This window comes from Anomaloglossus baeobatrachus, chromosome 9 (assembly GCF_048569485.1).
Source record: "Anomaloglossus baeobatrachus isolate aAnoBae1 chromosome 9, aAnoBae1.hap1, whole genome shotgun sequence".
Lineage (NCBI taxonomy): Eukaryota > Metazoa > Chordata > Amphibia > Anura > Aromobatidae > Anomaloglossus > Anomaloglossus baeobatrachus.
In genome coordinates, this window is record NC_134361.1 from 107,630,732 (window position 1) to 107,658,266 (window position 27,535).

The 27,535-nt window shown below is 51.4% G+C and overlaps 1 protein-coding gene across 1 annotated transcript in view; it reads right to left on the reverse strand.

The window, feature by feature from the left end:
* Positions 1-27,535, reverse strand: part of LOC142251274 (SWI/SNF-related matrix-associated actin-dependent regulator of chromatin subfamily A member 1) — a 304,197-nt gene that overhangs the window by 90,644 nt on the left and 186,018 nt on the right. The window contains exon 18 of the mRNA XM_075323917.1: positions 17,855-17,968. Coding sequence (XP_075180032.1) covers positions 17,855-17,968 — 114 coding nt within the window. The remainder of the gene's footprint in view (positions 1-17,854; positions 17,969-27,535) is intronic.

Below are 27,535 nucleotides of genomic sequence, written 5' to 3' on the forward strand. Positions count from 1 at the left end.
AGATCCAGGTCGGAAGGCACCGCCCTCTTCGGGGACTAGGAATAGATTTAAGCAGAAATCTCAGAACCGTTCCCAGTCGGGAACCGGTACAATTACTCCATTGGCCTGCAAGAATGCCATGGCCTGTGAGAAGGCGGCGGCCTTGGAGTAGGGGGGAGTTGACAGAAAAAATCTGTTTGGTGGGTGGATAGAAATCTATCCTGTACCCATGGGAGATGTAATCCCGCACCCACTGAACGGAGACGTGTTAAAACCATACGTCGCCAAGTGGGAGAGCCTGCCACCGACCAAGGACGATGTTGGCGTGGCTAGATAGCCCGGAGGAAGCTGACTTAGTGGCAGCATCTCCCTGAAGACGCGGCTTCGAGCGCCATTTGGGTTTATGATCCTTGGCCGAGCTAGTGGACGAGGCCGAGGGCTTAGAGAACGATCAGATGGAGGAACGAAAAGAACGAAACCTCAACTGATTCCTGCCCTGGACAGGTTTCCTGGTTTAGGTTTGTGGCATGGAAGAACTCTTCCCGCCAAGAGCTTCCTTAATTTCATCCACTTGTTTCCGAATAGAGTGGTCCCTAAAAAGGGAGCCCAGCAAGGAACTTCTATAGAAGCATCTGCCTTCCACTTCCGAAGCCACAGGAGCCTGCGGATAGCGAGGAAATTAGCCGAGGCCACCGCAGTGCGGTGAGAGTCTCCAGCATGGCAGACATGGCGTAGGATGAAAAGACTGAAGTCAGGAAGTTCAGGCAACCATTTCGGGCATAGAGTCCCTGTGAGGGAATGCATCTCCTCTAGAGAAGCAGAGAAGGCTACGAAAGCCCGCACTTCTGTAAAGCTGAGGAGAACGAAGCTCCTGCCGCCCCCATACAGATTTGGCCAGAAGGACAACCTGGCGGACAGCAAAACCTTAAGTGAGGAGCCATCAGCCACTGATATAACGGTCCGGGCTGAGCCACCTTTGGTGAATGAGCCCACTCCTAGACCACCACTGGTGGAAGGGGAAAACAGTCATCAGAACCACGCTTCATGGGAAGCGTCTGTCAGAGCAGACTCTGGGCTTGGTCACAGTGGCCTGAAAACTGGAGTGGTTAAGGAACACACCTTTTGTTCTCTTAGGCAAGGTGACTCCGGCGGATTGAGGCCCAGTACAAAATTAATGTACAGTGGGATCCTTATAGAGGTGCCGTCAGCCACTGATACAACTATCCGGGCTGAAAGTCTAGACACCGGAGGGACCACCCTTGGCGAATGAGCTCACTCCTTGACCACCTCTGGTGAGAGGGGGAAACAATCATCAGAACCCCGCTTTGGGGTCTGACAGGACAGGCTGTGGGCCTGGACACAGTGGGCTGAAAACTGGAGTGGTTAAGGAACACGCTCCTTGTTCTGTTTAAGGTATACTGATGCCTTTCTGCCAGCGGGGAATGCTCCTCTGATACAGGCGGATGAGGTCCAGTACAAGTATAATGGACGCAATCCAATCATTAGCATCTGCGTCACCTTCGGACAGATCAATGTACATGAAGTAGCGTCCGAGCCCCTGGTAGAGACATCCTCCTCGTCCAGTGGGTCAGCTTGTAATCAGAGCTGCGGGACGGGGAGGACAGGGGACCCTGCGTCTCCATGTTAGGAGGACGGGGTCTGAGACCAAAAGGAGAGTCCTCTGTGAGCTTTGCTGAGCGAGCTGTGGCAGCAGAAAACGCCCTGAGAAGGGGGCTAATGCATGCTCAGCAGAGTCCGGGACAGCCGTCCCCTGGAAAGAGCGGATTCTACCCAAACCGGGGGTCAGCCACCTAAGCTGGCGCAGCTGGAGGGACCAGTGCTGAGCCTCCAAGCTGAGGGACCACTGTGTTTATGTGCTCGGTACAGGCCGTACGAGACTACATGCAGTGCATATTAAAAACAGCCTTGCAGCCTTGCTCTGATGTGAGACATGCTGCAGAAGTGGGGGCTCTGTCCAGAATGGCCCCCAGCAGAGTATATAAACAGTAAAAAAGAGAATTTTGTTACTTACCGTAAATTCTTTTTCTTATAGTTCCGTCATGGGAGACCCAAACCATGGGGTGTATGCTACTGCCCCCGGAGGACACACAAAGTTACTACACTCAAAAACGTGTAGCTCCTCCCTCCTAGCATATACACCCCCTGCTAGCCAGATCTAGCCAGTTTAGTGCAAAAGCTGAAGGAGGACATCCACCCACAAGAAGAGACAGAGTAAAATCCGGAAGAACCGGAACCTCTGTCTACAACAATAACAGCCGGTGAAGACACACGGAACAAGAAACCTGCCAATAGGCAATAGGGAGGGTGCTGGGTCTCCCATGACGGAACTATAAGAAAAATAATTTACGGTAAGTAACAAAATTCTCTTTTTCTTTATCGTTCCTATGGGAGACCCAAACCATGGGACGTTCAAAAGCAGTCCATGGGTGGGAATAAACAGACAACTGAGAAGCAGGCAAACCTAACTTCACAAATGGGCGACAGACGCCGGAAAAATGCGTCTGCCGAAGCCCACGTCTGCCAAAGCATGAGCATGCCTTGGGTAGTGCTTCGAAAAAGTATGCAGACTAATTCGAGCTGCAGACTGACAGACCTACTGAGCCGTAACCTGGTGCCTGAAAGCCCAAAAAAAGGCGCCGACAGGTCTGACCAAATGTGCTCTGATCCCCGGCGGGGAAGGCACTTGAGTACACTTGTAGGTCTCGGAAATGGCCGACCTAAGCCAACGATCAAGGTCGGCTTAGATGCCGAGAGACCGCTACGCTGACGAACAGTCAGCACCAGAGAGGTGCACCGCCTAATAACGGCGGTGCGAGACACATAGATCCGGAGCGCCCGCACCAGATCCAGGATATGCAACGCTTCCTCAAGCGATGAACAGGAGCCGGACAAAAGGCAGGCAGGAAAATTGCCCCGGATAAGGTGGAAGCAGTAACCGCCTTAGGGAAAAAAGTCCGGAGTCGGATGAAGACCACCTTGTCTTGATGCAAAAGACCAAAAAAGGGGGGTGACTCCGAGAGAGTGCAGCCAGAACTCTCTGGCGGGAAATTATAGTCACTAGAAAGACTACTTTCTGTGAAAGATACAACAAAGAAACCTCCCCAAGAGGCGCAAAGGGGGGTTTCCAGGAATCGGGAGGACCGGATTAAGGTCCCAGGTCTCCATAGGCCGCCGGAAGGCGGAATGATGTGAGATGCGCCCTTAAAGGAGCGCACCGGAGCCAGCCGGACGATACGCCGCTGGCACATACTGACAGAGCCGAGACCTGTCCCTTAATGAGGGATAGTCCTAGCTGTAGACCGGACTGTGGAAGGGACAGGAGGGTCGGCAAGGCTTAAAAAGGTCAAAGGACACTTTGGAGCTCGAGTCATAGTGGAGATGACTTCAGGAAGGATATCAGAAGTCGCCAAGATCCAGGACTCAAGAGCTATGCCGTCAATCTGAGAATCCAGAATTCTGACGGGAAAAAACGGACCTCTTGAGAAAAGGTCTGAACGGTCCGGAAGATGCCAAGGCAACCCAACGGACAGAAGGAGCAGGTCAGAGTATCAAGCCTGCTTGGGTCAGTCTGGAAGAATGACCCGACGGCCCCCTTTACCGATCTTGCGCAGGACTCTGGACAAGAGGTAGAGGGTGAAATTCGTAAAGAGACAAAGCTGGGATCAAACATGAACCAGTGTGTCTACCGCAAAACCTGAGGATTGTGGACCACGGTAGGACAGCTGAAATAGCCTGCCTCGTAGTTTTCACATCTAGGATGTGGACTGCGGATACGGTGGACTAGGAGTCCCTTGTCCACTGAAGGATGTTGAGCCGCCATGATTGCCAGGCGGCTGAGTGTCCCGCCCTGGAAGCTGATGTAGGAAAACGCTGTCACGTTGTCCGACTGGACTCGAATGTGCCTAGCCGCCCACAGATGGTGAAGGCTTAGAGAGCAAGAAATACAGCTCTGATTTCCAGCACATTGATCCAGAGGGCTGATTCGGACAGAGTCCAAGCGCCCTGCGCTCCACGGTGGAGATATACTGCTCCCAAGGCGGATAGGCTAGCATCCTGGTGAGGATCACCCGGGACGGGCCAGAAAGGAGCGCCCCTGAGACAGAGTGGCCGAAGCCACCACTGAAACGAGCCCCTGGTCAGTGGCGAAGCCACCACCCCGAGGGAGGAGTGAGTTCGCTTGTACAGCGGAAAACATCCAGTCTCAGAGGACGCAGGAAAAACTGGGCAAGGAACCGCTTCCATTGACGCCCTGAGAACCTCTGGTTCGAAGTCAGAGTGGACTTGGACAGAAGACAAGCCACCCGAATAGGTCAGAGTGGCGAGAGTGAGCGAAGCACTCTGCTAAGAGTCAGCACTGGATGAAGCCCCGACAAGAAGGCCGTCCAGGGCAAAAGATCACTGCCAAACCCTAGGGGGGCAGGACCCTAATCACAGCTGCCCCAATGAGAATACTCGAGGGGCCTTGGCTAACCCGAAGGGAAGAGCCACGAATTGGACCACTCCGTTTGTCAAAGCGTAGTCAACGCTGGTGTGAAACTGCGATTGACTCCTGCCGATAGGCATCTCTGATGCCGATGGCTGCTAGGGAATCTCCTTGGGGTCTTGATTGATCCGGTGAAAAAAACACACGGAACAAAACCAAGACTCAATGTGAAAACGCCACACCTGGCTATGCTTGAAAAGCTAAAGATCCAGGTCGGAAGGCACCGCCCTCTTCAGGGACTAGGAATAGATTTAAGCAAAAATCTCAGAACCGTTCCCAGTCGGGAACCGGTACAATTACTCCATTGGCCTGCCAGAAATGCCACGGCCTGTGAGGAGGCGGCGGCCTAGGAGCCGGGAGGAGTTGACAGAGAAAATCTGTTCGGCGGGTGGACAGAAGTCCATCCTGTAGCCAAGGGAGATATAATCTCGCCCCCACTGAACGGAGACGTGTTAGAACCCTACGTCGCCAAGTGGAGAGAGCCTGCCACCGACCAAGGAGGTTGTTGGCGTGGCTAAATAGCTCGGAGGAAGCTGACTCAGTGACAGCATCTCCTGCGGCCTTCTGAAGACGCAGCTTCGAGCCATTTGGTTCTATGAACCTAGGCTGAGCTAGAGGACGATCAGATGGAGGAACGGAAACCACCGAAACCTCAACTGATTCCTGTCCTGGACAGGTTCCCTGGTTTAGGTTTGTGGCAAGGAAGAACACTCCCCGCCAAGAGCTTCCTTAATTTCACCCAGTTGGTTCCGAGGACACTGGTCCCACCAAGGGGGAGCCCAGCAGGGAACCCCCATAGAGGCATCTGCCTTCCAATTCCGAAGCCACAGGAGCCTGCGGATAGCGAGGAAGGTAGCCCAGATCACCGCCGTGCGGCGTCCAGCATGGCAGACCTGGTATAGGATGAAAAGACTGAAGTCTGGAAGTTCAGGCAACCGTTTTGGGCATAGAGTCCCTGTGAGAGAATGCATCTCCTCCAGAGAAGCAGAGAAGGTACAAAAAAAACCGCACTGCTGTAAGCTGAGGAGAACGAAGCTCCTGCCATCCCCATACCGACTTGGCCCAAAGGACAACCGGGCGGACCGCAGAACCTTAAGTGAGGAGCCATCAGCCACTGACATAACGGCCCGGGCTGAGCCACCTGAGGTGAATGAGCCCACTTCTTGACCACCATTGGTGGACAGGGGAAATCCAGTCCTCAGAATCACGCTTCATGGGAAGCGACTGTCAGAGCGGACCCTGGGCTAGTCACAGGGGCCTGAAAACTGGAGTGGTTAAGGAACACACGTTGTGTTCACCTAGATAAGGTAACACCGGCGGATTGAGGTCCAGTACAAAATTAATGTACCGTAGGATCCGTATAGAGGTGCCGTCAGCCACTGATACAACTATCCGGGCTGAAAGTCTAGACACCGGAGTGGCTACCCTTGGCGAATGAGTACACTCCTTGACCACCTCTGATGGGAGGGGGAGACAGGCAGCAGAACTCCGCTGTGGGGTCTGCAGGATAGGCTGTGGGCTTGGACGCAGCGGGCTGAAAACTGGAGTGGTTAAAAAACACACTCCTCGTCCTGTGAAAGGCATACTGATGCCTTTCTGCCAGCGGGGAATACTCCCCTGATCAGGCGGATGGAGGTCCAGTACAAGAATAATGGACGCAATCCAATCATTCGCATCTGCGTCACCTACGGACGGATCAATGTACATCAAGTAGCGTCCGAGCCCGTGGTAGAGACATCCTCCTCGTCCAGCGAGTCAGCTCGTAATCGGAGCTGCGGGACGGGGAGGACAGGGGACCCTGCGTCTCCCTGTCAGGAGGACGGGGTCTGAGCCCAGAAGGAGAGTCCCTTGTGAGCTTTGCTGAGCGAAGCAGAAAACGCCCTGAGAAGGGGGCTGCATGCTCAGCAGATGCCGGGACAGCCGACCCCTGGAAATAGGATTCCCATGGGGGTCAGCCACCGAAACCGGAGCAGCTGGAGGGACCATTAATGAGCTCCCAAGCTGAGGGGCCACAGTGGTTATGAGCTCGGTATAGCCGTACGAGACTACCTGCAGTGGATAATAAAAAACAGCCTGCAGCCTCGCTCTGTGAGACATGCTGCAGAGGTGGGGGCTCTGTCTAGAATGGCTAGAATACCCAAGACAGGGGTTCAGCCTGGGGAGACTCCCGGCTGAGGCATTTTGACCACTATCCACCACATAAGAACCGTTACAGTGTGTCGGTTCAGGCAATATGAGGTTACATGCAGAACATGTAGTGTACAGCCTTGGAGCTTTGCTGCTAGAGCGAGACATGCTGCTGAGGAGGAGGTTCTATGATAAAGAATTAACTCCTTCAGAATGCCCTGAGAGTGAATAAAAGTGCACAACCAGAGGTTGTGACTTATCAGGCCGCTATTATGAGTGCCATCCGAATTCCAAGCCTGGACCCCCAGCCAGATATTCACTCCCTCTGCACTGCAGAGCAGCCAGCGCCGACCAGAGTACTAAGACGCTGAGAAAATGGCGCCAGAGTGAGGGGGGGGGCGGGGGTTAACCCAGGAGCGGGAATCGGAGGGCGAAGAAGATGTACAGGGGAGGGAATCATCTCCTCAAAAAGGAGTGTCCTCCCCTGTGCAGAGCGGCCGGCGGGCGGCTCTGCAGTGTCCCCCTGCATGACTGACATGCAGGGGAACGAAACGAAACTAGGCCGCGGCTGAAGCCGGGGCCTAGAGTTATGCATGCGGCCGAGAATCAGGCATCATCGGCGCGGTTCCCAGTAAAAACCGTGGAACCGGCCGGAACACAGTAAAAAAGCAGCATTATCAAGCAATCACTGTCCCCCCCCAATAAAAGTGCCCCACATTGCAGAAGGACCCTTCTGAATAACGTCTCTATACTTAGCTTTGAGACGCAGGGCCCTAGTCCCTGGTGGGGTGGGGGTTCAGTGCTCCTTCCAGCAGGGTCCTGCACAAGGGCTGCGGATGGAGGCCGGTCTCCTGCAAGGCAGTGAGAACCGTGTTGGCTCCAACTTCAAGCCAGAGCCCCTAAGGGATGGTGAAGGAGCGCGGCATGAAGGGCTCCTGCCCTGAAGTCAACCTTAACAGCACCGCCGCCAGGGGGGTGAGAAGGGACATGCCGGGAGTCCAGTGGACCCGCTTTTCTTCCAAATCTTTAGAAAAAATGAAAAATCAAAAGAGAATGCATGTGTGTGTGTGATCCTCCTGACACAAAGCAAGAAACTGGCTAGATCTGGCTAGCAGGGGGTGTATATGCTAGGAGGGAGGAGCTACACGTTTTTGAGTGTAGTAACTTTGTGTGTCCTCCGGGGGCAGTAGCATACACCCCATGGTTTGGGTCTCCCATAGGAACGATAAAGAAATAAGCAGCTGCACAAACCGGAGGTTGTGGCTGCCAGGCTTCTGCCTCCGATCGATTTAACATACATTTCTGTGCCCTCCAGTCCCTCAGCCCAGGCCCCCACTTGTCACAATGTGGAATCTCTGTGCCTATGCAGGCACAGAGAACGCTGAGAAAATGGCGACCGGAGCGAGGAGAGGGGGCGGGGCCTACTCTGAGAGCGGCAAACGAGGCAGACAGGGGAGGGAATCCTTCCTCAGTGAGGAGTGTCCGTTCCCTGTGCTGCACAGCCGCTGGGCGGAGCCACACTGTCCCTCTGCATGACTAACATGCAGAGGCAGTGGAAACCGAAACTAGGCCTCAGGCGAAGCCGGGGCCTAGATTTAAACAAGCGGCCAGCGTGCAGGCACCATCGGTGCGGTTCTCCAGTGAAAACTGGAGAACCGGCCGGAAATGTTAACACAAACATAAAACACACTCTCCCCAAAAAATAAAGTATAAAGGACCCCTGGAAAGACCACTTTCTGTGGTAATAACGTCTCAGTACTTAGCTTGGAGACGCAGGTGCCAGGTCCCTGGGGGGTGATCGCTCCGTCCGACAGGATCCTGAACAGGGCTGCGGATAGAGACCGGTCTCCTGCAAAGCAGTGAGAACCGAGATGGCTCCCACTTCAAGCCAGAGCCCCAAGGGATGGTGAAGGAGCGCGGCATGAGAAGGCTCCAGCCTTGGAAAATCAACCTTAACAGCACCGCCGACACAGTGGGGTGAGAAGGGACATGCCGGGAGTCCAGACTGGACCCGCTTTTCTTCCAAATCTTTGCAAAAAAATAAAAAATCAGAGAATGCATGTCTGTGTGACCTCCTGAAACACAAAGCATTGAACTGGCTAGGACTGGCTAGCAGGGGGTGTATATGCTAGGAGGGAGGAGCTACACGTTTGAGTGTAGTACTTTGTGTGTCCTCCGGAGGCAGTAGCCATACACCCATGGTCTGGGTCTCCCATAGGAACGATAAAGAAGAAGGGAATTTTGTTACTTACCGTAAATTCCTTTTCTTCTAGCTCCTATTGGGAGACCCAGACGACTGGGTGTATAGCACTGCCTCCGGAGGCCACACAAAGCATTACACTAAAAAGTGTAAGGCCCCTCCCCTTCTGGCTATACACCCCCAGTGGGATCACTGGCTCACCAGTTTTAGTGCAAAAGCAAGAAGGAGGAAAGCCAAGAACTGGTTTAAACAAATTCACTCCGAAGTAACGTCGGAGAACTGAAAACCGTTCAACATGAACAACATGTGTACCCGAAAAACAACCAAAAATCCCGAAGGACAACAGGGCGGGTGCTGGGTCTCCCAATAGGAGCTAGAAGAAAAGGAATTTACGGTAAGTAACAAAATTCCCTTCTTCTTCGGCGCTCCATTGGGAGACCCAGACGATTGGGACGTCCAAAAGCTGTCCCTGGGTGGGTAAAGAAATACCTCATGTTAGAGCTGCGAAGACAGCCCTCCCCTACGGGGAGGCAACTGCCGCCTGCAGGACTCTTCTACCTAGGCTGGCGTCCGCCGAAGCATAGGTATGCACCTGATAATGTTTGGTGAAAGTGTGCAGACTCGACCAGGTAGCTGCCTGGCACACCTGTTGAGCCGTAGCCTGGTGTCGTAATGCCCAGGACGCACCCACGGCTCTGGTAGAATGGGCCTTCAGCCCTGATGGAACCGGAAGCCCAGCAGAACGGTAGGCTTCAAGAATTGGTTCTTTGATCCATCGAGCCAGGGTGGCCTTAGAAGCCTGCGACCCTTTGCGCTTACCAGCGACAAGGACAAAGAGTGCATCCGAACGGCGCAGGGGCGCCGTGCGGGAAATGTAGATTCTGAGTGCTCTCACCAGATCCAACAAATGTAGATCCTTTTCATACCGATGAACTGCATACGGATAAAAGGAAGGCAAGGAGATATCCTGATTAAGGTGAAAAGAGGATACCACCTTAGGGAGAAACTCCTGAATGGGGCGCAGCACTACCTTGTCCTGGTGGAACACCAGGAAGGGAGCCTTGGATGACAGCGCTGCTAGTTCAGACACTCTCCGAAGAGACGTGACCGCTACCAGAAATGCCACTTTCTGTGAGAGTCGAGAAAGTGACACATCCCTCAGGGGCTCGAAAGGCGGCTTCTGGAGAGCAACAAGGACCTTGTTTAGATCCCACGGATCTAACGGCCGCCTGTACGGAGGTACGATATGACACACCCCCTGCAAGAACGTGCGCACCTTAGAAAGTCGCGCTAGACGCTTCTGAAAAAACACGGATAGTGCCGAGACTTGCCCTTTAAGGGAGCCGAGCGACAAACCCTTTTCCAACCCAGATTGCAGGAAGGAAAGGAAGACAGGTAACGCGAATGGCCAGGGGGATACTCCTTGTGCAGAGCACCAGGATAAGAAAATCTTCCACATCCTGTGGTAGATCTTAGCAGAAGTGGACTTCCTAGCCTGTCTCATGGTGGCCACGACCCCTTGGGGTAAGCCTGAAGACGCTAGGATCCAGGACTCAATGGCCACACAGTCAGGTTCAGGGCCGCAGAATTCTGATGGAAAAACGGCCCTTGGGACAGTAAGTCTGGACGGTCTGGTAGCGCCCACGGTTGGCCGACCGTGAGATGCCACAGATCCGGGTACCACGACCTCCTCGGCCAGTCTGGGGCGACGAGTATGACGCGGCCGCAATCGGATCTGATCTTGCGTAACACTCTGGGCAGGAGTGCCAGAGGTGGAAACACATAAGGGAGCCGGAACTGCGACCAATCTTGCACTAAGGCGTCTGCCGCTAGAGCTTTTTGATCGCGAGACCGCGCTATGAAGGACGGGACCTTGTTGTTGTGCCGAGACGCCATTAGGTCGACGTCCGGCACCCCCCAGCGGCGGCAGATTTCCTGAAACACGTCCGGGTGAAGGGACCATTCCCCTGCGTCCATGCCCTGGCGACTGAGGAAGTCTGCTTCCCAGTTTTCTACGCCCGGGATGTGAACTGCTGATATGGTGGATGCTCTTTCCTCCACCCACATCAGAATCCGCCTGACTTCCTGGAAGGCTTGCGGACTGCGTGTCCCTCCTTGGTGGTTGATGTATGCCACCGCTGTGGAGTTGTCCGACTGAATTCGGATCTGCTTTCCTTCCAGCCACTGCTGGAAGGCTAACAGGGCAAGATACACTGCCCTGATTTCCAGAACATTGATCTGAAGTGTGGACTCCTGCTGAGTCCACTTCCCTTGAGCCCTGTGGTGGAGAAAAACTGCTCCCCACCCTGACAGACTCGCGTCTGTCGTGACCACTGCCCAGGATGGGGGCAGGAATGATCTTCCCTGTGATAATGAGGTGGGAAGAAGCCACCATTGCAGAGAGTCCTTGGCCGTCTGAGAAAGGGAGACTTTCCTGTCCAGGGAAGTTGTCTTCCCGTCCCATTGGCGGAGAATGTCCCATTGAAGTGGACGCAGATGAAACTGCGCGAACGGGACTGCCTCCATTGCTGCCACCATCTTCCCAAGGAAGTGCATGAGGCGCCTTAAGGGGTACGACTGACCCTGCAGGAGAGACTGCACCCCTGTCTGTAGTGACCGCTGCTTGTCCAGCGGAAGCTTCACTATCGCTGAGAGAGTATGAAACTCCATGCCAAGATACGTTAGTGATTGAGTCGGTGCCAGGTTGGACTTTTAAAAGTTGATGATCCACCCGAAAGTCTGGAGAGTCTCCAGCGCAACATTCAGGCTGTGTTGGCATGCCTCTTGAGAGGGTGCTTTGACAAGTAGATCGTCTAAGTAAGGGATCACCGAATGTCCCTGAGAATGCAAGACTGCTACCACTGCCGCCATGACCTTGGTGAAAACCCGTGGGGCTGTTGCCAGACCGAATGGCAGAGCTACGAACTGGAGATGGTCGTCTCCTATCACGAAACGTAGAAAACGTTGGTGCTCTGTAGCAATCGGCACGTGGAGATAAGCATCCTTGATGTCTATTGATGCAAGAAAATCTCCTTGAGACATTGAGGCAATGACGGAGCGGAGGGATTCCATCCGGAACCGCCTGGCGTTCACATGCTTGTTGAGGAGCTTTAGGTCCAGAACAGGACGGAACGAGCCGTCCTTTTTTGGAACCACGAAGAGATTGGAGTAAAAACCTTGCCCTTGTTCCTGCAGAGGAACAGGGATCACCACTCCTTCTGCTTTTAGTGAGCACACCGCTTGCAGAAGGGCATCTGCTCGGTCGGGATGTGGGGAGGTTCTGAAGAACCGAGGCGGAGGACGAGAATTGAATTCTATCCTGTACCCGTGAGACAAAATGTCTGTTACCCACCGGTCTTTGACCTGTGGCAGCCAAATGTCGCAAAAGCGGGAGAGCCTGCCACCGACCGAGGATGCGGAGGGATGAGGCCGAAAGTCATGAGGCAGCCGCCTTGGAAGCGGTTCCTCCGGTTGCCTTCTTGGGGCGTGAATGAGCCCGCCAGGAATCTGAGCTCCTTTGCTCCTTCTGAGTCCCTTTGGACGAGGAGAATTGTGTCTTGCTGGAGCCTCGAAAGGACCGAAACCTCGACTGCCACTTCCTCTGTTGAGGTTTGCTTGATCTGGGCTGGGGTAAGGAGGAGTCCTTACCCTTGGATTGCTTAATGATTTCAGCCAATTGTTCACCAAACAGTCTGTCTACAGATAGTGGCAAGCTGGTTAAACATTTTTTGGAAGCAGAATCCGCTTTCCATTCCTTTAACCACAAGGCTCTGCGCAAGACAACAGAGTTGGCAGACGCAATTGAGGTACGGCTTGTAGAGTCTAGGACAGCGTTGATAGCGTAAGTCGCAAACGCAGACATTTGCGAGGTTAGGGACGCTACTCGCGGCACTGCTGGACATATGATAGAGTCCACCTGTGCCAGGCCAGCTGAAATAGCTTGGAGTGCCCACACGGCCGCGAATGCTGGAGCAAACGACGCGCCGATAGCTTCATAGACAGATTTTAACCAAAGGTCCATCTGTCTGTCATTGGCATCTTTAAGTGAAGCCCCATCTTCCACTGCAACTATGGATCTAGCTGCAAGCCTGGAGATTGGGGGGTCCACCTTTGGACACTGGGTCCAGCGTTTGACCACGTCAGGGGGAAAGGGATAACGTGTATCCTTAAGACGTTTGGAGAAACGCTTATCTGGATAAGCATGGTGTTTCTGGACTGAATCTCTGAAGTCAGCGTGGTCCAGAAAGGTACTCAGTCTAGGCTTGGGATACCTGAAATGGAACTTCTCCTGCTGTGCCGCTGCCTCCTCTGCAGAAGGGGCAGGGGGAGAAATTTCCAATAGACTATTGATGGCCCCTATAAGGTCATTTACCATGGCGTCACCATCAGGAGTATCCAGATTGAGAGCGGTTTCAGGATTAGACTCCTGATCCCCCTCTTCTGTCTCATCATGTAGAGACTCTTCTCGCTGAGACCCAGATCCGCGTGATGACGTGGAGGGTCTCTCCCAGCGAGCTCGCTTAGGCTGCCTGGGACTGTCATCTGAATCAGAGCCGTCAGGCTGAGATGCCTGGGACCCCCTTGAAGCCCGGATTAACTCCAACTGAGGGGGACCGGGGAACATTGCTGCAGCAGTGTCCATGGGCTGAGTAACTGGCCTGGCCTGCAAGGTCTCTAGGATTTTTGTCATAGTGACAGACATCCTGTCAGCAAAAACTGCAAACTCTGTCCCCGTCACCGGGACAGGGTTCACAGGTGTCTCTGCCTGGGCCACTACCACCATAGACTCCGGCTGACGAAGTGGCACAGGGACCGAACATTGCACACAATGGGGGTCATTGTAACCTGTCGGTAGATCAGCCCCACAAGCGGCACAAGCAGCGCTCACAGCCTGTGTCTTGGCACCCTTGCGTTTTGCAGATGACATGTTGTCTTCTCCTCAGAGCAATTGGGGTATACAGCCAAGAAGCGACCTTACAGTGCAATATATCTATATATATGGTACAGAGAAAAGTACACAAATATAACACTGTGGCACTAGTGGGGCCAGCACTTAAGTGCTGCTTACCGCCCGCTTAACGCGGGTGTGTGGTCGCCAGAAATCCCCTGTCTGGGTCCCCCAGAGCCTGTGTCCGTTCTCCAGCCAGACCGCATGTAGGAATGGCTGCCGGCGTCCTATGGAGAGGGGCGGGCCCTGGGCGTGTGCAGACAAAGAGCGGGAAGCCTGCTCCCACTGTGCTCAGTGAGAGGGCTGGAGCATGTAAATAAGGCTCCAGCCCTCGGCGCTGATGAATCGTACAGCGTCTCTCCCTTGCCCTGATTGACAGGGTGGGGGCGGGAACGAAGCGGAGCAAGGCCGCAGAAGCCGGGGACTAAATTTATAAGCGACGCCGTCGTAAAAGCACGGCCGTCGCTAAGTCCCCGGCGCACTACAAGTCGCAGCCGCGCCGCCGCTCTAGGGGCGGCCGGCGCGGCAGTCCCCCAACACATAAAGTCACCCAGAAAACTGTAGTGACTATAACCCCAGCGCTCAGCGCTACTGTCCCCGGCGCACTAGCACACCCAGCAAGCCTGGGTGTGCGTGGCCTGTACATACGGGGACACAGAGTACCTTAATGTCGCAGGGCCTTGTCCCTGAATGATACCCAGCTCCTCATCCAGCAGGTTCCATGGGTCTGTGGATGGAGCCCGGCCTCAGGGCTTGGGGGCCGGTAAGATCCCACTTCCTCAGAGCCCCTCAGGGGGATGGGGAAGGAAAACAGCATGTGGGCTCCAGCCTCCGTACCCGCAATGGGTACCTCAACCTTAACAAACACCGCCGACATAAAGTGGGGTGAGAAGGGAGCATGCTGGGGGCCCTGGTATGGGCCCTCTTTTCTTCCATCCGACATAGTCAGCAGCTGCTGCTGACTAAACAGTGGAGCTATGCGTGGATGTCTGACCTCCTTCGCACAAAGCAGAAAACTGGTGAGCCAGTGATCCCACTGGGGGTGTATAGCCAGAAGGGGAGGGGCCTTATACTTTTTAGTGTAATGCTTTGTGTGGCCTCCGGAGGCAGTGCTATACACCCAATCGTCTGGGTCTCCCAATGGAGCGCCGAAGAAATTAACTGTGTCATCTTTAATGTTATGCCTTTTAGAAATCATTTCATCTTCAACTTGCATAACTTTTCACAATAATGGTAATTTTGACCCATCCTAGCATGGTGACTGTAATGCAAAATGCATCCACTTATAGGACAGAGTTTTTGTCCCAGGACAACAACAGCAATGTATATGTAAAAGTAAATATCCAAACTCATGAAAATTACTAAGTGAAATTAGAACCGTGGTGTACATTCTTGTACAGCACTTCTATGTAGGTGCTAAATGCAGCAGGAATCAGTGTGCACAGAATCCGGTGAGCACCGCTCTCCCCAGCTTGGTACCGTCCACATCACGCTGTACATGCCTGAGTTTTCATACTAACTGTGAGTGTAGCAGAAGGCGCTGTTCACTACAGTGGTCTGCCTGAACCCCCATGCCCTGGATGTTTAGTGCCTCAGCGTCCTCCACAGTATAAACAATTAGGTGTAATGTACCTTCCATTGAAACACATATATATAAATAGGCATATATATATATATATATATATATATATATATATATATATATATGTAAGATACATGTATGTACATGTGATCACCATGCAGAATAAATCACATGATAACTTTACCTCTCAGGTTCTTACAGATGCTGCTCTACTAAATATGTCCATTTTTTTTCAACAATAAAATAATAATTTGCATGGGAGAAAAAAGATTTTTATGCGTAGATTGAATGCAGTAAATACCTTTGGTTTCAGTCATAGGGGAGGCGGCTTTGTTTGGTTCAGTCACGGTCACTCAAATTCAGTCAAGCTCCTTTTTTTTTTAACTTCGTCATGGCCACCCCCGCATTGTGATTGATTGCCATGACTGGCCTAACATCACCGCAATCTCCCCTGTAATCCGTGCTTGTGCAGTTCCTCTCTACTGCCGGGTCATGTGCACTGAATCTGGGTGTACTTCCCAGATTCATTTCATATGTGCGCATGCTCAGGGGTGTATAACAACTTCTTGGGAGAGCTCCCATTATGGTCACATGGTCATGCATCACAGATCCTTTACAATTGCTGAGCTCCCCCATTACAATCACATGGTCATGACGTTGTCACAGGTCCTTCACCACCACTTCCCAATGCTGATCTCTGCCTATTACGATCACATGGTCATAACGTTGTCACAGGTCCTTCACGACCACTTCCCAATCCTGATCTCTGCCTATTACGATCACATGGTCATGACGTTGTCACAGGTCTTTCACCACCACTTCCCAATGCTGATCTCTGCCTATTACGATCACATGGTCATGACGTTGTCACAGGTCCTTCACCAACACTTCCCAATGCTGATCTCTGCCTATTACGATCACATGGTCATGACGTTGTCACAGGTCCTTCACCAACACTTCCCAATGCTGATCTCTGCCTATTACGATCACATGGTCATGACGTTGTCACAGGTCCTTCACCACCACTTCCCAATGCTGATCTCTGCCTATTGTGATCATATGGTCATGACGTTGTCACAAGTTCTTCACCACCACTTCTCCAAGGCTGAGCTCCACCCATTATGGTTGCATGGTCACAGCGTTCGCAAGAGACGTGTTACACCCCGCAGCATGTGCACATATGAAATAAATCTGGCTACATACACCCAGATTCAGTATACATGCCCAGGCAGCGGAGAGGAACTGCACAAGCGCGTGTAACTAAATGTGAGTGACCGTGACTGAGACAAACAAAACTGCCCCCTATAACTGAAAACAAAAGTATGTACTGCATTCACCTAAGTATGTAAAGCCTTTTTTAAATAAATATGTTGAATTGTTTTTAGAAAACCATGTTAGTGATGCATATTGCATCCTATAAGACACATTGGAGGTGGTTTAATATCGAAAAATGACATGACAGGTTCCTTTTAACCAGTATATTCTCATCAGGGTAAAGGTGATTAGGAAGGGTGGAGGAGGTGACATCAATTGTGTATGGTGGATCTGTTGTCTTCTATATCTTATTGTTCATTGTAATCCCATCTGTGATGATAATGAGACACTGAAAAGTCTTCTGTACAGAACAGGAAGTATGAGCCTAATATCAGACCTAGTGGCCAGTGTGAAAATTGCAATATATCTGATTTACATATGATATGAAAATTATTTAAAAAATGTTTTAAAAAACAAAACCCAAACCTGATTTAAACAACAGGTCAATTGTTAATTACACTTTTTCTTTAAAGGATCCTGCTGTTTGTGCGTGCCTTTACACACATTTCAATCTTAATCTGAATACTAGTATTAGGTCCTGTGCGCACACTGCATTTTTGCTGTGGTTTTTTCTGCAGAATTAGTGCGTTTTGTGTTCATAAGCTTCCTGCAGTCCTTCCCCAGCAAACTCTATGAGAAATCGAAAATGCTGTGCACACATGGCTTCTTTTTTCCTTACACGTTTTGCTGCAGATTTTCTGCAGCAAAAAGCAGCATGTCCCTTCTTTTCTGCAGGGACGTCCCTGTGTTTTGCCACTGACAATGTAAAAAAACCGCAGGGACATAACGCAAGGAAAAACCGCAACAAACTGTGGTAAAACGCATGCAGTTTTTTCATGCGTTTTTCGGCCAGAGGTGTGTTTTTCAGCCAGAGAGTGTTTTTTGTTGAAGAAACGTAACTTTTGTGTGCACATTATGGGAAACATCTCTCATTTCACCGACAATAAAGTGGGTAAAATCTGTGGCAAAATCTTGTGAGTACAACACATGGCCATATGCTCTTTCATGATATATGCACATCATAAAAGGTAGACAACTTACTCTGGATCCCCCTTCTATGAGATACAACAAAGAGCAGTTCTCTACGAGCCACTTTCATTCTGGAGGACTTGTCTTACAAGGATGGTCATTCATTTGTATGGCGGCAGTGGAAAGCCTGGCTGGCCACAGGTTTCCCCCGATACATAATCTTGGCATTACCTTATATCCAATTGTCTTTCTGTAATAAAGGATCTCTTTCTCCAGCAACTCAAACAATCTTGGAGGGAAAAACTGAAAATCTTGAATGTTGGGTTGTTTTGGTGGCCGTGGTGCCTGAATAAAAAAATATATACACATCTTATCACTGCTGTTCATAAAACCAATTTACTGCACAGTAAAAGCGACCAACAATATTCCCAATGTCAACACACTTTTCTGTTCTTCATTGCCAGAGAGGAGGTGGACTTAAGTTTAATTTCTGCTTTGATTCAAGACATCTAAATTGTGTATTGACGGCATATGAAGCATTCACCTAAGGCCTAAGCCACACGGCGAGAAAATCGGTGCGAAGTGGAGTGCGATAAAACATCGCATTCCCCTCGGACCAATTCTAGCCTGTGTGGCAGCGCACATGAGCGATTATTTTCTCAGCCCTAATTGGACCGAGAAAACAATTGCAGCATGCTGCGATTGTAAGGCGAGTCCTTTTTCTCTCGCACCCATTCAAGTGAATGGGGCGAGAGAAAAATTGCACTGCACTCGCGGTACACCGGTGTACCATGCATGCAGAGCAAGAGTCGCAATAGCCGGCTACGGAGGAGAGAGGGAGAGAAATCCCTCCCTCCCCTCCTCCGTGCCGACCCGCCCTCCTCCGTGCCGGCCCTCCCCTCCGCATCGCCGGCCCGCCCCCCGCAGTTGAGGTCCGCTCGCAGGGTCGGACCTCAGACTCAGGCACGCTCGCATGACACTCGGCTCCTGCTGTGCTGCCAGCGCGAGCCGAGTCTCATGCGAGCATCGCAGTAGTGCCCCGTGTGGCCCCAGCCTTATATATTAGTAATGGTGGGAGCAATAATAATTCAATACTATTGCAGAGAAACAAGAAGCTCTTAAGGACCTGCCGTGTTAGATCGTTTGTTTTTTCAATCCTAGATTTTAATTTCGAAGTTATTTTTTCTAATAGCACAGATACATATAGAATTTATCGATTTCATGCAATATACTAATATATTCACACATACTCTGCAGCAAATCCATTCACTTCAAATGGAAGTCCAAAAGATGAAACTCTGTATTCCGCTTGATCTGTTTGTTTTTTTGTACAAAATGTCTCACATTTTGGACTTTGTCTCACTAAAGGGTATAAACGGAGCAAAGGTATGTGTCAATACCGTTTTTGGATATTCAGATGATGTCCCTCATCTGGCCTGTGCTCGATTCAATGCTGTGAAATTTGATTAATATAACAATATAACATGTCTGCTCCTAGCATAAGTGAGACACTGTCTAGTGTAATCTACACTGTCAGAAAATAATTTTTATTAATCTGCCCTATTGTGTCTGTCTTTGGGTTCTTTAAAGGAGTTTGTGCCCACGAGAGGGATTTGGAAATGTCTAAGTGTCGGCCTCCTAGTGACAGGAAACTACAACTAAAGGGGTATTCCCATCTCCAAGATCCTATCCCAATATTTAATAGGTGTAATAATAAATATATTAGCAAATACCTCCAATTTGAAATGGATCTAGCCATGTCTCTTTCCTCATGTGCAGGGCATTGCAGTTTAGATATCCATGGATACATCCACTCATATAGTGTCATGCGGTGTTCTGCTCTTAAGGTTGGGGCCACACGGGGACTAATGTGATCCTTGCATGACACACGGGTCACGCTAGCAGCACAGTGGGAGCCGAGTGTCATGCGAGTGTCCCTGGGACTGAGGTTCGATCATGCGATCGGACTTCAGCTGCGGGGGATGGGCCGGCAATGAGGAGGGGTGGGCCGACGCTGAGGAGGGGCAGGCCGGCGCTCAGGAGGGGAGGATCGGAGCTGAGGAGTGGAGGCGCTGAGGAGGGGAGGGCCGGCGCTGAGGAGGGGAGGGCCGGCGCTGAGAAGGGGAGGGCATGCGCTAAGGAGGGGAGGGCCGGCGCTAAGGAGGGGAGGGATTTATCTCCCTCTCTCCTCTGTTGCCGGCTATTGCGATTCTCGCCCTGCACTCGCGGTATACCGGTGTTCTGCGAGTGCAGTGCAATCTTTCTGTCGCGCCATACACTTGAATGGGTGCGAGAGAAAGAGTCTCGCATTACAGTCGCAGCATGCTACGATTGTTTTCTCAGTCCGATTGGGGCCTAGAAAATAATTGCTCATGGGTTCTGGCACACAGGCTAATATTGGTCCTAGTGGAATGCGATGTGTTATCGCATTCCACTCGGTCCAATTTTCATGCCGTGTGGCTTAGGCCTAACTCACCAGGTGGCTTGGCGTCTTCAGACTCTGTTCACACTGCAGAGTCTGTCACGTCTCCTTGTGCATTTAAGTTGCTCAGTCAGAGCAGGTCATCACCCAGTTTTGTTCTCTCTGAGGTCCGGTCTAGCAGGAGATAATTCCTGCTGGTCTGTAATTTGCTGCTGTCAGCACAGGTTATGAAACACTTATCACAGCCGTCTCCACCCTTTAACTCCATCACCTCCAGACGATTTTCCATTTTTGTATTTTTTTCTTTTTTGCTCTCTTTCCAAGAGCTGTAACTTTTTTATTTTTCTGTCAATCTTGCCATATGAGGGCTTGGTTTTTGTGGGATGAGTTGTACTTTTAAATGAAACCATGAGTTTTACCCTATAGTGTACTTGGAAAACGGCAAAAAAAAATCCCAGGTACAGAAAAATTGCAAAAGAAGGGAATTTTGTTTACTTACCGTAAATTCCTTTTCTTCTAGCTCCAATTGGGAGACCCAGACAATTGGGTGTATAGCTACTGCCTCCGGAGGCCACACAAAGTATTACACTCAAAAGTGTAAGGCCCCTCCCCTTCTGGCTATACACCCCCAGTGGGATCACTGGCTCACCAGTTTAGTGCAAAAGCAAGAAGGAGGAAAGCCAATAACTGGTTTAAAGACCAATTCAATCCGAAGAAACATCGGAGAACTGCAACCATTCACATGAACAACATGTGTACCGAAAAAAACCCCTAAGAAAACAGGGCGGGTGCTGGGTCTCCCAATTGGAGCTAGAAGAAAAGGAATTTACGGTAAGTAAACAAAATTCCCTTCTTCTTTGTCGCTCCATTGGGAGACCCAGACAATTGGGACGTCCAAAAGCAGTCCCTGGGTGGGTAAAAGAATACCTCATGGTAGGGCCGTCAAACAGCCCTTTCGTACAGGTGGACAACCGCCGCCTGAAGGACTTGTCTACCTAGGCTGGCGTCTGCCGAAGCGTAGGTATGCACCTTATAATGCTTGGTAAAAGTGTGCAGACTCGACCAGGTAGGTGCCTGGCACACCTGCTGAGCCGTAGCCTGGTGCCGTAATGCCCAGGACGCACCCACGGCTCTGGTAGAATGGGCATTCAGCCCTGAGGGAACCGGGAGCCTAGCAGAACGGTAGGTTTCAAGAATTGGTTCCTTGATCCACCGAGTCAGGGTGGATTTGGAAGCTTGCGACCCTTTACGCTGACCAGCGACAAGGACAATGAGTGCATCCGGGCGGCACAGGAGCGCCGTGCGGGAATGTAGATCCTGAGTGCTCTCACCAGATCCAACAGATGCAAATCCTTTTCAAATTGATGGACTGGATGAGGACACAAAGAAGGTAAGGTGATATCTTGATTGAGATGAAAGTGGGATACCACCTTAGGGAGAAAGTCCGGAATCGGACGCCGAACCCCCTTGTCCTGGTGAAGACCAGGAATGGAGATTTGCATGACAGCGCTGCTAGCTCGGACACTCTCTGAAGAGACGTGACCGCTACTAGAAAGGCCACTTTCTGTGAAAGACGGAAAAGGGAAACAACCTTCAAAGGCTCGAAGGGCGGCTTCAAGAGAGTCATTAGAACCTTGTTCAGACTCCAGAGCTCTAACGGCCGCTTGTACGGAGTGATGAGAAGACAAACTCCCTGCAGGAACGTGCGTACCTGCGGAAGTCGGCTAGGCGTTTCTGAAAAAATACAGATAGCGCTGAGACTTGTCCTTTAAGGGAGCTGAGCGACCAACCATTTTCCAACCAAGATTGTAGGAAGGAAGGAAAAATAGGCGATGCAAATGGCCAGGGAGAAACTCCTTGAGCAGAGCACCAAGATAAGAATATCTTCCACGATCTGTGGTAGATCTTGGTGGACGTTGGCTTCTTGGCCTGCGTCATGGTGACAACCACTCCTGAGATAATCCTGAAGACGCTAGGATCCAGGACTCAATGGCTACACCGTCATGTTCAGGGCCGCAGAGTTCAGATGGAAAAAAGGGCCCTTGAAACAGCAAGTCTGGTCGGTCTGGTAATGCCCCGGTTGGCCTACCGTGAGGTACCACAGATCCGGGAACCCCGACCTCCTCGGCCAATCTGGAGCGACGAGGATGGCGCGGCGACAGTCGGACTTGATCTTGCGCAGCACTCTGGGCAACAATGCCAGAGGTGGGACACATAAGGTAGCCGGGACTGCGACCAATGTTGAACTGAGGCGTCCGCCGCCAGAGCTCGATGATCGTGAGACTGTGCTATGAAGCCGGGACAATGTTGTTGTGCCGTGACGCCATTATGTCGACGTCCGGCATCCCGCAGCGGCGACAGATCTCCTGAAACCCGTCCGGGTGAAGAAACCATTCCCCTGCGTCCATACCCTGGCGACTGAGGAAGTCTGCTTCCTAGTTTACCACGCCTGGGATGTGACTGCGGATATGGTGGATGCCGTGTCTTACACCCACGTCAGAATCCGCCGGCTTCCTGGAAGGCTTGCCGGCTGCGTGTTCTTCCGTGGTGGTTGATGTATGCCACCGCTGTGGAGATATCCGACTGAATTCGGAGGTGCTTGCTTTTCAGCCACTGCTGGAAGGCTTGTAGGACAAGATACACTGCTCTGATTTCCAGAACATTGATCTGAAGGGTGGACTCTTGCTGAATCCACGTACCTTGAGCCCTGTGGTAGAGAAAAAACTGCTCCCCACTCTGATAGACTCGTGCCTGTCGTAACTACCGCCCAGGATGGGGGTAGGAAGGACCTTTTTTCTGACCGTGAGGTGGGAAGAAGCCACCACCGTAGCGATTCTTTGGCCGCCTGAGAAAGGGAGACGTCTCTGTCGATGGGCGTCGACCTCCCGTCTCATTGGCGGAGAATGTCCCATTGTAGTGGACGCAGATGAAACTGCGCGAAGGGGACTGCCGCCATTGCTACCATCTTACGTGAGAAGTGCATGAGGCGTCTCAATGTGTGCGACTGATCCTAAGGAGAGATTGCAGCCTTGTCTGTAGTGAACGCTGTTTGTCTAGCGGAAGCTTCACTATCGCTGAGAGAGTATGAAACTCCATGCCTAGATATGTTAGTGATTGGCCCGGGGTCGGATCTGACTTTGAAAAGTTGACGATCCACCCGAAACTCTGGAGAGTCTCCAGCGCAACGTTCGGCTGTGTTGGCATGTTCCTTAAGAGGGTGCCTTGACAAGTAGATCTCCCAAATACGGGATCACAGAGTGACCTTGAGATTGCAGGACTGGTACTACTGCTGCCATGACCTTAGCGAAGACCCGTGGGGCTATCGCCAGCCGGAAGGCAGAGTTACGAACTGAAGGTGTTCGCGTCTTATAACAAAGCGTAGAAACGCTGGAGCTCTGGATCAATCGGCACGCGGGGATAAGCATCCTTGACGTCTATCGATGTTAGGAAATTTCCTTGAAACATTGAGGCGATGACGGAGCGGGGGGATTACATCCGGAACCGCCTGGTGTTCACGAGCTGGTTGAGCCGTGTTAGATCCAGAACGGGACGGAAATACTCGTCCTTTCTTGGCACCGCAAATAATTCGGAGTAAAAACCGTGACCTTGTTCCTGAAGAGGAACGGGGGTCACCACTCGTTGTGCCTTTAGAGTGCCCACCGCCTGCAGAAGAGCATCGGCTCGGTCGGGAGGTGGAGAAGTTCTGAAGAATTGAGTTGGAGGACGAGAACTGAACTCTATCCTGTACCCGTGAGACAGAATGTCTCTCACCCAACGGTCTTTGACCTGTGACAGCTAAATATCGCCAAGGCGGGAGAGCCTGCTACCGACCGAGGATGCGGAGAGAGGAGGCCGCAAGTCATGAGGAAGCCTCTTGGAAGCGGGTTTTCCGGCTGTCTTTTTTGGGCGTGACTGAGCCCGCCAAGAAAACTGAGCTCCTCTGATCCTTTTGAGTCCTCTTTGGACGAGGAGAAATGGGACCTGCCCGAGCCTTGAAAAGACCGAAAACCCCGACTGTCCCTTGGTATGTTGGGGTTTGTTTTGTCTGGGCTGAGGTAAGGAAGAATCCTTACTTTTGAACTGTTTAATGATTACATCTCACGCACACTAAACAGTCGGTCAGCAGAACAAGGCAAACTGGTTAAGCCCTTTTTTGGAAGCAGAATCTGCCTTCCATTCAGTTAACACCCAGGCCCTGCGTAAAACCACGGAGTTAGCGGACGCCACTGCCGTACGGGTCGCAGAGTCTAGGACAGCATTAATCGCATAAGACGCAAATGCAGACATTTGAGCGGTTAAGGATGACACTTGCGGAACAGATGTACGTGTGACCGTGTCCATCTGTGTAAGACAAGCTGAAGTAGCTTGGAGTGCCTCTACGGCTGCGAATGCTGGAGCTAACAGCGCGCCGATAGCCTCATAGATGGATTTCGACCAGAGATCCCTCTGTCTGTCAGTGGCATCTTTAAGTGCAGCCCCATCTTCCACTGCAACTATGGATCTAGCTGCAAGCTGGAGATTGGAGGATGCCCCTTGGGACACTGGGTCCAGCCATTGCCCACGTCATGGGGTAGGGATAACGTGTATCCTCAGCCGTTTGGAGAAGCGCTTAACTGGATAAGCGTGGTGTTCCTGGACTGCCTGTGTAAAGTCAGGGTGGTCAAGGAAAGTATTTAATTTACGCTTGGGATACGTGAATGGAATTTCTCCTGTTATGAAGCTGACTCTTCCACTGGAGGAGCTGGGGGAGAAATAACTAACATTCTATTGATGGACGCTATGAGATTATTGACTATGGCGTCACCATCAGGTGTATCCAGATTGAGAGCGGTCTCAGGACTAGATCTTGAGCAGCTACCTCCGCCACATCACACAGAGAGTCCGCTTGCTGGGACCCTGACTAGTGTGATGAAGTCGAGGGCCGCTCATAGTGAGCCTCTCAGGCTGTCTGGGACTGTCGTCCGTGTCAGAGCCGTCACTCTGGGAAGCACATGACACCCTCGGAGCTCAAAGTTGTTCCCACTGAGGGGGACCATGGATAATGAATGAACAGTGGCCATGGATTTGAGAGACTTGTCTGGACTGCAAGGCTTCTAGTATCATAGCCATAGCCTCAGAAAATCTGTCAGTAAATACTGCAGGCTCCGTCCCCATGTCCTGGACGATTAACAGAGACTCCGTAGTATACAATGGGGGTCTATGTACAATACCGGCCATATAGCCGTACATGCTGTACCGGCTGCATAGAAAACATGTGCTTCTGCACCTCTGTTTTACACAGACAATATGCTGTTATGTCCTCCGCACAATCAAGGAGGGTATATACAAAAATGCAGCTAAACAGTGCAATGCATAGTGAATAAGCATATATGTATATGTGCACTTCGGCACTAGTGGAGTCAGCCCCACAGGCGCTGCTTAACGCCTGGTCACAGCGGTTGTGTGACTATCCGAATCCCTGCCAGGGATTCCTAAACTTGTCTCTTCTGTCGCTACAGAAAACACTGACAAGAATGGCTGCCGGCGTCCTGTGTAGAGGAGGAAGCCGTGGGCGTGCCTGACAAAGTGCGGGAATCCGGCTTCACAGTGTACACAGTGAGAGGGGTGGAGTATGCAAAGCATACTCCAGCTCTCAGCGCTGCCGGTTTCGCAGCGCACACAGTGAGAGGGGTGGAGTATGCAAAGCATACTCCAGCTCTCAGCGCTGCCGTGCTGTGCAGCATCACGCCCCTACCCTGACTGGCAGGTCTGTGGGCGGAAACGAAGTGAGACTAGGCCGCGCAAGCCGGGGACTCGAGTGATAAGCGCGGCCGGCATATAAGCCTTGGTCGGCGCGGAAGTCCCCGGAGCACCACAAGTCCCAGCCGCGCCCGAAATAAAAATGGCAACGGCGGTTAGCGCGGTAGTCCCCTAATACACTAACACACCCAGCAAGCTGTAGTGTGCGATGGCACTAGTGCGGGCAGCGCCGCCGTCCCTGGCGCACTAACACACCCAGCAATGCTGCCGTGTGTCCGTGCGCGGTCCCCACAGGGACACAGAGTACCTCAACGTAGCAGGGCCATGTCCCTGAGGATACTCCGCTCCATGTCCAGCAGATTCCCAGGAGCTGTGGATGGAGCACGGCCTCAGTGCCTGGAGACCGGTAAGATCCCACTTCACCCAGAGCCGAAAGGGGATGGGGAAGGAAAGCAGCATGTGGGCTCCAGCCTCCGTACCCGCAATGGGTACCTCAACCTTAACAAACACCTCCGACAAAAGTGGGGTGAGAAGGGAGCATGCTGGGGGCCCTAGTATGGGCCCTCTTTTCTTCCATCCGACATAGTCAGCAGCTGCTGCTGACTAAACAGTGGAGCTATGCGTGGATGTCTGACCTCCTTCGCACAAAGCACAAAACTGGTGAGCCAGTGATCCCACTGGGGGTGTATAGCCAGAAGGGGAGGGGCCTTACACTTTTGAGTGTAATACTTTGTGTGGCCTCCGGAGGCAGTAGCTATACACCCAATTGTCTGGGTCTCCCAATGGAGCGACAAAGAAAAAAAAAAAGTGTGATTGCATGATGGTTTTTGAGATATTTTATTCACCGTGTTCCTTATATGGTAAAACTGATGTGTCAGTGTGATTCCTCAGGTCGGTGCAAGTTCGTGGACACCAAACATGTATAGCTTTACTTTTATGTAAGGGGTGAAACAAAATTCAGACGTTTTTCCAAAAAAAAGTGTTGCACTTTTTGCGCCATTTTCTGCAACCCGTAGCGTTCTCATTTTTCAAGCTATGGGGCTCAGTGATGGCTTAATTCTTTGCGTGTTGAGCTGATGTTTTTAATGGTACCATTTTTGCGCACAGGCTATGTTATAATCGTCTGTTATTACATTTTGCCCAAAATTAGCAACGACCAAAAAAGCTAATTTTGGCGTTTGGAATTTTTTTGCTGCTACGCCGTTTACCGATCAGGTTAATTGATTTTATATTTTGATCGTTTGGGCATTTCTGAATTCAGCAATACCAAATGTGTATATATTTTTTATTTTTTAAACCCTTTAATTTACAATGGGGCGAATAGCGGTGATTTGAACTTTTATTGTTTTCTTACTTTTTTTTTTCATTTCATTAGTCCCCCTAGGGGATGTAATGATCAGCAGTCTGATCGCTGATTCATTTCTGTAGATCAGAGTTGCTCAGATCAGCAGAAATGCTCATCTTTTGTAACAGCCAGCTCTCTGCCAGCTGTAACAGGAAGTGTCATAATAGCAACAGGAGTCATCACATCACCCTGTGCTACCATGGCAACCATCGGCTCCCTACGATCACGTCATGGGGCTTCCGATGGTGGTGGGTAAGTGCGCGTTACCCACTGTTGGCCTTGAAATCACGTTATCATACTTTGACAGCGTGACTTATGGGGTTAACAGTCACGGATCCACTGTGCCTGCGAGGCACAAATCACCAGACATGTGCGCGGATCTTGGCTGGGTCACTGTAGCAGCCAG